This window comes from Antechinus flavipes, chromosome 2, assembly GCF_016432865.1.
Source record: "Antechinus flavipes isolate AdamAnt ecotype Samford, QLD, Australia chromosome 2, AdamAnt_v2, whole genome shotgun sequence".
Taxonomy (NCBI): Eukaryota; Metazoa; Chordata; class Mammalia; order Dasyuromorphia; family Dasyuridae; genus Antechinus; species Antechinus flavipes.
The window spans coordinates 618,713,778-618,728,363 of record NC_067399.1 but is presented as its reverse complement, the minus strand read 5'-3'; the positions used below and the strand labels follow the sequence as shown (position 1 = coordinate 618,728,363).

Sequence of the window (14,586 nt, the reverse complement as noted above, 5' to 3'; positions counted from 1 at the left end):
GTAAGGCAATATGGAAACTGTGAGGAAAAGGAGTAAGATAGGGGGAGGAACTCTAAGGCAGGGGGAAGGATACTAAAAAGGGAGGGCTGTTAGAAGCAAGTGGTGCTCACAAGTTTAATACTGGGGATGGGGATAAGAGGGAAAGAAGGGAGAAAAGCATAAGCCGGGGTTAACAAGATGGCAAGTAATACAGAATTGGTCATTTTAACCATAAATGTGAATGGGATAAACTCCCCCATAAAGAGGAAGTGGTTAGCAGAATGGATTAAAAGCCAGAATCCTACAATATGTTGTTTACAGAAAACACACCTGAAGCACGGAGATACATACAGAGTAAAAAAGGTTGGAGCAGAATCTACTATGCTTCAGGTGAAGTAAAAAAAGCAGGGGTAGCGATCCTGATCTCAGATCAAGCTAAAGCAAAAACTGATCTAATTAAAAGAGATAAGGAAGGGCACTATATCTTGCTAAAGGGTAGCATAGACAATGAAGCAATATCAATATTAAACATATACGCATCAAGTAGTGTAGCATCTAAATTCTTAAAATAGAAATTAAGAGAGCTGCAAGAAGAAATAGACAGCAAAACTATAATAGTGGGAGATCTCAACCTTGTACTCTCAGAATTCGATAAATCAAACCACAAAATAAATAAGAAAGAAGTCAAAGAGGCAAATAGAATACTAGAAAAGTTAGATATGATAGATCTCTGGAGAAAATGAAATGGAGACAGAAAGGAGTACACTTTCTTTTCAGCAGTTCATGGAACCTATACAAAAATTGACCATATATTAGGACATTAAAAACCTCCAACTCAACTGCAGTAAGGCAGAAATAGTAAATGCATCCTTTTCAGACCACAATGCAATGAAAATTACATTTAACAAAAAGCCAGGGGAAAATAGACCAAAAAATAATTGGAAATTAAATAATCTCATACTAAAGAATGATTGGGTGAAACAACACATCATAGACATAATTAATAATGTCACCCAAGAAAATGACAATAATGAGACGTCATACCAAAATGTGTGGGATGCAGCCAAAGCAGTAATAAGGGGAAATTTCATATCTCTAGAGGCCTACTTGCATAAAATAGAGAAAAAGAAGGTCAATGAATTGGGCTTGCAACTAAAAATGCTAGACAAGGAAAACATTAAAAACCCCCAGTCAAAGACTAAACTTGAAATTCTAAAAATAAAAGGAGAGATAAATAAAATTGAAAGTAAAAAAAAAAAAAAAACTATTGAATTAATTAATAAAACTAAAATTAATAAAACTATTAGTAATTAAAATATCAATTTTATTAATTAATTAATTAATAAAACTAATAAAACTATGAAAAAACCAACAAAATAGACAAACCCTTAGTAAATCTGATTTAAAAAAGGAAAGAGGAAAATCAAATTGTTAGTCTTAAAAATGAAAAGGGAGAACTCGCCACTAACAAAGAAGAAATTAGAGCAATATTAGGAGTTACTTTGCCCAACTTTATGCCAATAAATTCGACAACTTAAATGAAATGGAAGAATACCTTCAAAAATATAGCTTGCCCAAACTAACAGAGGAAGAAGTAAATATCTTAAACAGTTCCATCTCATAAAAAGAAATAGAACAAGCTATTAACCAACTCCCTAAGAAAAAATCCCCAGGATCAGATGGATTTACATGTGAATTCTACCAAACATTTAAAGAACAATTAACTCCAATGATATATAAACTATTTGAAAAAATAGGGATTGAAGGAGTCCTATCAAACTCCTTTTATGACACAGACATGGTACTGATACCTAAACCAGGTAGGTTGAAAACAGAGAAAGAAAATTATAGACCAATTTCCCTAATGAATATTGATGCTAAAATCTTAAATAAAATATTAGCAAAAAGATTACAGAAAATCATCCCCAGGATAATACACTATGACCAAGTAGGATTTCCAGGGCTGGTTCAATATTAAGAAAACTATTAGCATAATTGACTATATTAATAACCAAACTAACAAAAACCATATGATCATCTCAATAGATGCAGAAAAAGCATTTGATAAAATCCAACATCCATTCCTAATAAAAACACTTGAGAGTATAGGAATAAATGGACTTTTCCTTAAAATAGTCAGGAGTATATATTTAAAACTGTCAGTAAGCATCATATGCAATGAGGAAAAACTGGAACCTTTCCCAGTAAGATCTGGAGTGAAGCAAGGTTGCCCACTATCAACATTATTATTCAATATTGTATTAGAAATGCTAGCCTCAGCAATGAGTGGAGAAAGAGATTAAAGGAATTAGAGTAGGCTATGAGGAAACCAAACTATCACTCTTTGCAGATGATATGATGGTATACTTAGAGAACCCTAGAGATTCTACTAAAAAGCTATTAGAAATAATTCACAACTTTATCAAAGTTGCAGGATACAAAATAAATCCCCACAAATCCTCAGCATTTTTATACATCACCAACAAAATCCAACAGCAAGAGATACAAAGAGAAATTCCATTCAAAATTACTGTCGACAGCATAAAATATTTGGGAATCTATCTCCCAAAGGAAAGTCAGGTATTATATGAGCAAAATTACAAAAAAAACTTTCCACACAAATAAAGTCAGACTTAAATAATTGGAAAAATATTAAGTCCTCTTGGATAGGCCGAGCAAATATAATAAAGATGACAATACTCCCTAAACTAATCTATTTATTTAGTGCTATACCAATCAGACTTCCAAGAAAATATTTTAATGATCTAGAAAAAATAACAACAAAATTCATATGGAAGAACAAAACATCGAGAATCTTAAGGTAATTAATGAAAAAAAAAATCAAATGAAGGTGGCCTAGCTGTACCTGATCTAAAACTATATTATAAAGCAGCAGTCACCAAAACCATTTGGTATTGGCTAAGAAATAGATTAGTTAATCAGTGGAATAGGTTAGGCTCACAAGACAGAATAGTCAACTATAGCAATCTAGTGTTTGACAAACCCAAAGATCCTAACTTTTGGGAAAAGAATTCATTATTTGACAAAAACTGCTGGGATAACTGGAAATTAGTATGGCAGAAATTAGGCATGGACCCACACTTAACACCGTATGCTAAGATAAGATCAAAATGGGTCCATGATTTAGGTATAAAGAACAAGATTATAAATAAATTAGAGCAACATAGGATAGTTTATCTCTCAGACTTGTGGAGGAGGAAGAAATTTGTGACCAAAGATGAACTAGAGACCATTACTGATCACAAAATAGAAAATTTTGATTACATCAAATTAAAAAGCCTTTGTACAAACAAAACTAATGCAAACAAGATTAGAAGGGAAGCAACAAACTGGGAAAACATCTTCACAGTCAAAGGTTTGCTAAAGGCCTTATTTCCAAAATATATAGAGAATTGACTCTAATTTATATGAAATCAAGCCATTCTCCAATTGACAAATGGTCAAAGGATATGAACAGATAATGTTCAGATGATGAAACTGAAACTTTCTCCACTCATATGAAAGAGTGTTCCAAATCACTATTGATCAGAGAAATGCAAATTAATACAACTCTGAGATACCACTACACACCTGTCAGATTGGCTAAGATGACAGGAAAAAATAATAATGAATGTTGGAGGGGAAGCGGGAAAACTGGGACACTGATGCATTGTTGGTGGAGTTGTGAATGAATCCAACCATTCTGGAGAGCAATCTGGAATGATGCCCAAAAAGTTATCAAACTGTGAGCCAGCAGTGCTACTCCTGGGCTTATACCCCAAAGAGATACTAAAGAAGGGAAAGGGACCTGTATGTGTCAAAATGTTTGTGGCAGCCCTGTTTGTAGTAGCCAGAAACTGGAAAATGAGTGGATGCCCATCAGTTGGAGAATGGCTGGGTAAATTGTGGCATATGAATATTAAGAAATATTATTGTTCTGTAAGAAATGACCAGCAGGATGAAGACAGGGAGGTTTGGAGAGACTTACATGAACTGATGTTAAGTGAAATGAACAGAACCAGGAGATCGTTATATACTTCAACAATGATACTGTATGGGGATGTATTCTGATGGAAGCGGATTTCTTTGACAAAGAGATCTAACTCAGTTTCAATTGATCATTGATGGACAGAAGCAGCTTCACCCAAAGAAAGAACACTGGGAAATGAATGTAAACTGTTTGCATTTTTGTTTTTCTTCCCGGGTTATTTCTACCTTCTGAATCCAATTCTCCCTGTGCAACAAGAGAACTATTTGGTTCTGCACATATATATTGTATCGAGGATATACTGTGACATATTTAACATATATAGGACTGCTTGCTATCTGGGGGAGGGGGTAAAGGGAGGGAGGGGAAAAAATCAGAACAGAAGTGAGTGCAAGGGATAATGTAAAAATTACCCTGGCATGGGTTCTGTCAATAAAAAATTATTTAAAAAAATAACTCCTAAAATCTTCCATCTTCCATTGTCCAGCAAAGGACAGTTTCTTTTTATTCTTGAATCACATTCCATTGATCTCTTTAAATATTAGCATGCAATTAAATTATTAGTAAAGAACGTTTTAATATATTGTGATACTGCATAAAAACAATTCTATGGGGCAAACTCAAGCATGAAGACTTGAGTTCAAGAGCCAGCTCAGGCATTTGCCAGCTGTGTGGTCCCTGAACCTCAGTTTTCCCATTGGTGGACCTGTTGTGAGGGAAAGGAGAGGATAATGTCTATAAAGCACTTTTTAAACCTTAAAAGGTATAGAAATGCCAGCCAGGCTGATGCCTTAATAGGTCTTGGATGTGACTGAACCTTTGTCCTAGGCAATCTCCAAACACTAGGTTCTCAAAGTGCCCGCCAAGTGGCCATGGGTTGTAAAGGTGTATGACATTAGATTGCTGTAGTGACTTTGCATGGCAAATTATATATACTTTAAGGAGGGAATATGACTAAGCCATCTGAAGTAGGAAATGTAGAGAATGCAAACCCCAAGCCTTTGTTCCTCCTATTTTTCCTTATCTGTAGGATTTTCTCAGTATACTCTTGGTGTGTCAATCTTGAGGTATTTTGCAAATATAAACTATTGTAATATTTACAAGGGTTTTCTTCACAATACCTCTATAAGATAGGCAAAATAAAAAGGATTATCTTTTTTTTTTTTACAGATGGGAAAACTAAGATTCAAAGAATAGAAAAGAAGTGAGAGTGATTATGAAGTGACTGAGCCAGGATGAGACAGGAGCCTCTCCTCCTCTGAGAGTGGGATTGTGGGTTCTCTCTGGGCTTGTGGGAGCTCCTGGACTGATTCCTGACTTGTAAATCTTCTCTAGTGGGCTCTTCCTCTAATATGCTCTCTTAAAAGTGTTAAATCTTCTAATACTAAGTCTAGTGGTTTTCTCATGATTTTATCTTACCAGAAGTACGATGTCTAGAATAGGGGACAATGTATGTTATTGATCAGTGTGGTTTGGAGTACCAAATCCAATTTGGAGAGCCATGTTCCAAGAAAGACTTTTAAAAAGTTAAATGTGATTAGAGAATAATGACTAGGGTAATTATCACAAGGCGCAGAATCATGAAGATATGGGTTCAGTCCTGTCTGTTAACACTTCCTATCTTTAGTGATCATGGGCAAATCACTTAGTTTCTGATCCTCAGTTTCCATATCTGCTAAAAGAAAAGCCATTATAGTACTCCTGTATTTTCTTTTATCCAAGGTAAACCTCAGTTCCTTAGCCCATTCATCTTATGACATGATTTTTTAGGCCTTTGTTGTTTTGATTACTTTCCTTTGAGACTGTCCAAAATGAGAAATTTTTTTTTTGGTGACTTCTCTAAAATGTCATTGAGCAATAAAAAAAAAAAAATCAATCATTGAGCAAAAGAATAACAATTATTCTTATTTAAACATAATAATAAATATAAATATTATTATATATTAATAGCAGTAATCATTATATATTGTATGTAATATATTAATAGCAGTAATCATAGTTAATATTTATATGGTATTGTTTTAAATTTTAGAAAATAATTTATATTTACTTTAACTCATTTGAATCTTATAACAGCTCTATGAACTAGGGTAAATGATATTACTTTCCCTATTTTATAGGACTATAATTAAATTTGATAAAGATTAAATGATTTATTCAGAATCCTAGAATCAGGAAGTATCTAATGGAGATTTGAACCTAAATTCTTCTGGGTTTTTCCAGAGTTATTCCAGTCTATCTACTTAGCCACTTTCACTTTCCAAGTCCTCCACCTTAGTTGAAGAATATTTATAGATATATGAAAATACCTCTGTTTGCCTCAACTTCCTAAAATATAAAATGGAGATAATCACAGCACTCATCTTGACGGGGTGTTGAGACAATCAAATAAGACAATAATTTGTAAAGCACTTATATAATAAGTGTTATATAATATCTATATAAATGATAATAATAATGATGATGAATGTAGTACTGAAAGTACTTTATGAAAAAGTTTCTCATTTTTAACTTTCACAAAATATCAGTTACTTTGATTCAGCTCAATTTCTAGGTGAAAAATACAATTTTTTGGAGTTATCTAACTTCTTCTTCATCAGAAATATAAAATATGGTTGCATGCCACAATGTCCCTGAGTGCTACCCGAGGCAGATTAAAATTAATTAAAATACATGAAAGATAATTAATGTTAGCATGTGATTTCATGTCAATATGATCCTTATAGTACAGTTCAATGCCCCTTGCTCCTATCTGAGCATGTCACTATTTTTCTAGAGTGTCCCAATGAATGCATTTTTCTCTAGTATCCTTTCAGTCATTTTGCATGTTTCCATTATCCAAGATGGAGTGTATTGAGAGAGATCATCTTGCTTCCACTGAAACTGTGCTTTCCCTTGTATTGATGCAGATGAGCTGATGTCAAATGAAGAAGAAGATAGAGATAAGATGGAAGACTGTAACCAGCTGACATTCTTCCCTGCCTTGCACGAAAGCCATCACTCAGAAGATTTCTTGGAACTCTGTCAGGAGAGAAAAGTTATTTTACAGAAGTTGGTGGACAAAGAAAAGGTACTCCATTTAGAGCACTAAATTTGGTCCTGAAATTAATTTGCTGTTGGACTTTGTTGGTAGGACTAATGGAATCTTGAAGAAAAATTTTTTAAGCCAGTTAATGCTGAAAGCAATAGGTTCTTGATTTTTTTTAAAGGAAATGTCCAAAGAATCCCCGAGAGAGTAAGACTGGGCCAATTAAGGGAAAGTTAGTAGGAGAGAGAAATGAGTCTTTCATTGGGATTGGGAGGTATCATCTGATACCTCCAAGCTATAGCAACCCCCTTAGTACCCTCACACTAAGGCTTTAATATTTTCAAAGCAGAACTAGAGAAGAGAAATGGAAGGTTGCTAGAGAAGTTTTCAGAGCCTTTCCATGGTTCAAGATGATTCAGGCAATTCCAAATTCAATCAACTTCTTAGCTCAACAGTCATGACAACCCTGAAGTTAGAATAGTTCAGGTGTTTTATAAGGAGAGGAAGAGTTCTTTGCAGGTGAATGTGATTGAGTTCTCCTTCACCTCCCTTAAAGAAAAGGAAAGGAAATGGTAATCAATTAGAACTCTGGAAGTTTATAGCCTCATGACTTAGAAAATCAATTAATCTGTAAAGAAGTACTTATAGAGGATATTTTGTATGGCCAGTTTTAGAGGTAGTATCACAAAAAAGGATAGAGCAGGAATAAGCATTCTAAGCAGGAGGCATAGATATGTATAAGGATAAACAGCCTTTTAGATAGAAAAAAAATTCCAACCAGAAATTTGATTTCCCTCTTGGTTTATGACATTTAACTAGCAAGTTATGTAATTCATTACATTCACTACAGTGTAAAGATTGAGCTGGGAGATATGGTAGTAGCATATGTGAAATGCCATTAAGCTGTGACAGTCCTTAGAGTGTAGAAGAGCTGAATTCAATTCCTTTTCCAGACATATCCTAGCAATATGATCCTGAGCAAATGACTTAATCTCTCTCATTGGAAAATAATGACATTGAAGTCACAGGTTAACTCATGTGAGTTATCACATATTTCATATATGAATATATTATTTCATGCAATACATATAAGTGACATATTATCAAATGAAGTTAAATATGAAGGGCTTTGAAAATCTTAAAGTGCTATATAAATATTAGTTACCTGTGCTGATTCAGGCTAGAATGACATTAGTTTTTTTTTTTTGTCTGCTTTGCCACTCTTGACAGACATAGATTTCTAGTCCACTGAAATTTCTAAATATTTTATAGACTATATGCTTTCAAAGCTTTCTTCTGCATCTTATATTTATGAAGTTGACCTTTTTCAAATCCAAGTAAATCCAAGAACAATGAATTCTTTCATCCTGTTACATTTCATTGTATTTGATTGAGAAACTGAGATTAGGATCTATTAACTAAAATATTTCTGAGTCTTTCCTTTATCAAATATGTTTTTTATTTTTCCCAGCTTTGTGTTATCTACAGACCTTTAGTTCGTTGATAAAAATATTAAATGGCACAAATCATAGTAAATGGCACAAATCAAAGACAAACCCATGGAGTACTCCTTTAGAGATCTTAGATTAGGCTTTGAATAATGGGAGAAGTAATGGGAGAAGCTATTTACCTTTGCATTTGTCCTTTTTTTCCTGTTTGCATGAAATGTTATCAAACCAAGTAATATTATCCCTTGATCTGATCTCATGGGAATTTCCATAATTTGTCAGGTTGATAAAAAATATAGCATTAGAGATTAGAGAAGGAACTTCAGAGCTCAATTTATACAACCCATATCTGAGTTATCATATCTGCAATATTGCTGCCTAATTTGAGACATGGAGAGTTTAAGCTTCTTGAGGATAACCCTTGAAAAGTCAGAGTTACCATCCCTTCATTCCCTAGTGAGGTTTTTAGTGAAGGACTCCTGATCATTACTCTTAATAAATTCATCATTTCCTCAGTAACTAGTGGACTCAGTCATTGGAGAATTCTTTTTGATTCCTGTAGAAGTCTTTTAACTGAGAGCAGTAGGTAAGGGGAAAATTTAATGGAAGTTCTTATGTAAAAAAAAGTTTTCCAGAACACCTGAGTCTTCCAAAGACTTTTTTTTTCCTAAGTAGTTCTTTGAAAAGATATTTCTCCAAATCATCTGTAGAGGAATACAAAATTACCGGGTCTCTCAGTTAGATGGGTCCTCAGAAACTATCTAATTCAACCCACATATGACTCAATTATACATTGAGAGATTATCCAACCTTTATTGGAAGACTCTAATGAGGGGAAGCCCATTGGTAACGCATTCTGCTTTTGGACAGCTCTAGTTGGGGAATTATGTTGATTTTTCCATAGGTCTAACCTAATTTTGCCTCTTTGCAATTTATATAATTCCCAACTAGTTCTTCCCCACCTCCCAGCTCAAATAGAACAAATATCATCCTCCTTTCAGCTGGCAAATCTTCAAAGACCTGATTAACCCCTCCCTAAGTCTTCTCTTCTTGGAGGTAACTGAACTTATTTTCTCCAGATAGCATTCTTTATTCTTCATATTAAAATTGTTGAGGTAGTCTTCCCTTTTTGAGGAATGAAATCACAGTTGGGAGTCTATGGCTGTGGACTTGGGATCCCATCAGTGTGGAAAGCTCCCCAAAAGTAAATTCCCTCTACCAACACAAATCAATTTCTCATCTGCAGTTTAGTTTTAGGAAGCTGCCTAGGGACTCTGAAAGTTTAAATAATATGCTTATGGTCGTGAAAGTTAGCATGTATCAAAGATAGAACTTGAAACTGGTCTTCATAATTATAAGGTTAGCTCTCCACCTCTAATATCACACTTGCTTTCAGAGAGACAGACAGAGACAGAGACAGAGTCAGAATGAGAGGAGAGAGAGAAAGAGATAAAGATAAAAACAAAAATAGACATAGAGAGAAAGAGACAGATTCAGAGAGATATAGATGGATATGCATATATATATAAAACTTCTATATTTGCATACATATACAAAGATTTATAGAGTTATATTAATGTGCATATATATATATATCTTTCAAAATGTGTGTGTGTTCATTCACACATATATATGTATGTCTACCTCTACATATAGTTAATGTTCATAAGAAAAAAAATGGCAAAACCTATTTCCTTGAATATCACTCAGGGAAGTTTTTTGTTTGTTTGTTTGTTACTCTTTATTCACTTTTATCATAATAGGAAAATTTCTGTTGACTATCTCTCATAGTAAAGTATTAATAGTTTTTTAAAATTACTTTTTATTGATACATTTTGTTTTCTTATATCACCAAATTTTCTACCAATATCTCCCCCTTCCTTTCACTCTCCCAGAGAGCCATATTATATAACAAATAATATAACAGGGTTTTCTTGGTAGCAATTATTCCCACCCAATGTGTATCTGGAGTATTATAGTCAATAGCCCTTTGTCACAATCGATAGGATAAGCAGTTGTTGGGGATTTTTTTGTTTGTTTTTTATTTGGTTTTAAAGAATCAGCTTTCCTTTTTTACTGTGTTCATCAATTATCTTTTTGGTATCTTCAATAGGGCAGCAATTCTCCATGGAGTGTTCTTAGGTAAGAGGGAATGCTGCAGTATGGTTGATTGCTCCCCATTCTTGATAGGACTCAAGGTACAGATGAGGGTATCTGTCCCATATTTAAGCTTCAGCCTATTTCTCCAACTCCACAGGAAGCCCTCAGAAACCCCAGCCACTTTCTGCAAATAGTGGCGATTGTATTTCATTTTTGACAGAAGCATTTAAAAAAGCAGCAGGGGGTGACATTCTCTATCATGTATTCACTGATTGTGTATACTGTATACCTGCACTGTCAAAGCTGCCTCCTGGATGATTTTTCTTTAAGTGTTATCCTGGAACTGGATTTCCCATCCTGGTGGGATAAAAGTCTAGTCACTTTAGTAAACATTTTGGAAAACAGTGAAATGATTCTGATCATGAGTTGGGGATTACAATTTGGACCACTCACAGTTCCCTGTCCTCCACATTCCATCTCACACCTCTGCCTTTGCCCAAACACAACTAAGTTCTGATTAGAGAGTAATGAATTCCCCTGAAGTATTCACACTTTTCAAATTTGCACTGCACATTTCCTTTGAATTTGAATCACTATCTGATATAATTACAGCTATGAAGACTACAAACTTGAATACTTACTGTAAACCTCAGTGTCTAGAATGTAATTCCCTTCTTGCTTCTGCCTAGAATGTAAACTCCCTGAGATTAAGAATTGTTCCACTTCTTGTCTATACAATTTACAGCGCTTAGCACAATGCCTCTCAGCCACTCAGGCAAGAATCATTTATTATGCACTTATTATGGCCCACAGTAGGTGCTTAATAAATGTATATTCCGTTTGTGTTCATATTTTATTCTGCAAAGAGAACGGAATCACCTTGAAAACAGAGATAGTTTCATTTATTTTTTTAATTACTAAAACCTAGCATAGTACCTTTTATATAATAGAAGCTTGATAAAGGTTGAATTGAGTTAAATTGGATTTTCATGAAATTTACCTTTAAAAATATATTTGCTTTCATCAAGAAATATGACAATAAATGGTCAGGCTAGTTTTAACCTATTTTAGCTTTTCTGGAAAGAGACCTGGTTTTATAAAGCATTACTGATTAACAAAATTAATTATCCCCAGGTATAAGTTTTTTTATGTTTTTTTGACATATCAGATAACTTATTCACAAATTACTATATGTGTATCATATATCTTGAGAGTTGGATGAGATTTAAATTCCTTTTACCTTTATATCTGTCATACTATGAGGATAATCAGGAAGGTGAGGGACCTTGGATCCATGCCATATGGCAAGTGTATGGCATATAGGTGGTCTTGACTTGGATAGACAGAACTGAGGATATTTAGCCTTGAGAAGGGAATAATTGAAGGACAAGGGTCATAATTACTGTCTTCAAATAGTTGAAGAATTGTCTTGTGAATAAAAATTTAGATCTTTTCTGATTAGCCCTGAGGGTGGGACTGGGGAAGGAGGAAGAAATGAAATTAGAAACAAGGAATAGAAATTGCATAAATACAAATTCATACTTAATGTCAGAAAAATTTTATTTTTATAAATTAAAGCATTCAAATGGGATCTGGGCTGACTAGGTAGGTGGTTGGATTCTCTTCTCATTGAATATCTTCAAGAAAAAGAATAAATGTCAGGTATGTTTTAGAGGCAATTCTAGGAGAGTTAGCCTGGATGTGAATTAGCCTGGATAGTATAGATCCCTCCTAGCTCTCAGGTTCTATAATTCACTTACAATAGTATGTAAGTTATTTGATAATCAAGAAATTTTAAACCTTTCTCCTAAGGTTTTTGTTATTCTTGTTGTGCATCAGGATGATACATTATAGGTCATTTTGAAAGAATATTTATTTCTTTAAGATGGGCTGGTGCTGCCAAAGTCAATAATAAATGATAGTAGACTACATTAGCAAAAGATGAAGCTGGACCTGATCCAGGAAAGCTGGATAATGTTGCAGCCACTGATGATAGTCTAGAGAATAGCCATACCCAGACTGTTTAACTTTCTAAGAATTTGGGAATTAAATGCTGTGATTGATTCATTGACTGATTGTTTGTGTGCCCATGGACAACTAAATCAAGGTCATATTTGGCCATCCCTTTACCCTATTAGAATAATTCATTTAATATGCATGTATGGAAATATAAGATGTATGTGTATGTGTGCACGTAGGGTGCATATATGCAAGCAGAACCCTATCCCATATGTTTTGAATATAAAGACCAAAAAAAATCCCTTTCCTCAATGGACTATATTTTCCTAATGAAAAGAAAGTGTATACATATAAGTAAATGCAGAAAAAAAAGAAATACAAAGTAATTTTTAGGGACTGTGCTAGCAAATGGAATTATGAAAGATGTCGCATAAGAAATATCACTTGAGTTGAGCTTTGAATGAAGATATAGATTCCAAGAAGTGAAAATTAAAAAGAATATCTGCAATTGATTATGATTCATATGGATTATGAGTGAAAAGGCATAGGGATAAGCCATGAGATATTTACTATCTCATATTACTAAAATATGAGATATTTTACTACATGAAAGCATGTAGACCTATTTTGTTGAAGCTAGATAGTCTGAATCAATCAATCAGCATTTATTAGCCGTCTGCTGTGTGCTAGGCACTGTCACATGCTGAAGAGACATTGCCCAAGTTTTCTATTATTATTCTTTCTAAGATAATTACTGATCACAGTTTCCAATTTTCAAGTTTTATAGAGACATTTTTCATTCCTTTAAAATTTAATGTAAAGTTCCCTTATTCAGGTTAAATTTGTATCAAAACTACTCTTTTCAGTTCTTGAGGGAAACTCTCTATCCCTTCCCGAAATTGAATTTTTTTCTGGTATTCTAACCAAGGATCAAAAAAAAAAAAAAAAAAAAAAAAAAAAAGACAAACCCCATTTTTGCCACTAAGGTTATTTCCAGTTTCATTCTTCCTTTATATTCCTTTCTCTTTTGAAGACACAAACTTCAAATGGAAGAGGAAATAAAAACACTACACATGACCAGAAGTACTTCAATTTTTAATCTGAATTTCAAAGTCACTATAGATACAAGCCCAATTTTTTTTTTGTTGTTGTATTGTTTCCTTTCCACCAGAATGAACAGAAATCAATTACAAGCTGTCTGTCAAATCTGGGCAAATTCTTTTTCAAAGCTCAGTTATTGTAGAAAGATAATACATGTCCTATATATAGACCTCAATTATGTGAAGTCTATATGAAGCTACCTCCATACCTGTCAGCAATAAGCTTCCAACAACTACTGCATGTTTCTTCTTCCTTGGATGCTTATAGGATTTGGTTCAATTAAACAAGCATTTATTAAGCACTTACTATTTGAATAAAAGTATAGTAGAAAATGGGAGTACCTTTCCTTATCAGATATATGCCACTGAATTCCTTCTAATTTCCTGCTCCTATGAATCTTCCTTTTTGTTTTTTGAAACATGAGATATTATTATCGCTATAAATAAAGTCTATATTTATCTTAAATGCATACTTGATACACAGTTGATGAAATCTCTTCTTTTTTTTCATGTTTTCTATTTACTATCCATTGACACAAATGTTAATTTGTATCTTTGTCAGAACCTTTTTTTTCCTTTTGGTTATCATCTTGGAACTGTCTTTTTTTGTTGTTCAATTATTTCAATCATATTCAATTCTTTGTGATGCAATTTGAGATTTTTTTTGCCAAAGACAATGGAAGTTTGCCATTTTACCATGAGGAAACTGGCAAACAGGTTTAAGTGAATTAACTATAGTTTTAGGTATGTGAGGCCAAATTTGAACTCAAGTCCTCTTGATTCCACAACCATCCCTGAGCAGATTTAAATATTGAGCTCAGTATGTATGAATTCTTTCTTTGTATATGGATAGTATGCTTCGTCATCACTTCTTTGGGATTGTTTGAATACAGACTAAAGCATGCTATTTTTCACTTTATTTAATTCTTTTTCTTTCATTTGAGTCTTATACCAAGGAACTAATATGGAAATGTTTTACATTAT

The 14,586-nt window shown here is 33.6% G+C and overlaps 1 protein-coding gene across 1 annotated transcript in view; it reads left to right on the top strand.

The window, feature by feature from the left end:
• Positions 1-14,586, top strand: part of WDFY4 (WDFY family member 4) — a 370,289-nt gene that overhangs the window by 224,307 nt on the left and 131,396 nt on the right. Inside the window, exon 43 of the mRNA XM_051981900.1 lies at positions 6,877-7,037. Coding sequence (XP_051837860.1) covers positions 6,877-7,037 — 161 coding nt within the window. The remainder of the gene's footprint in view (positions 1-6,876; positions 7,038-14,586) is intronic.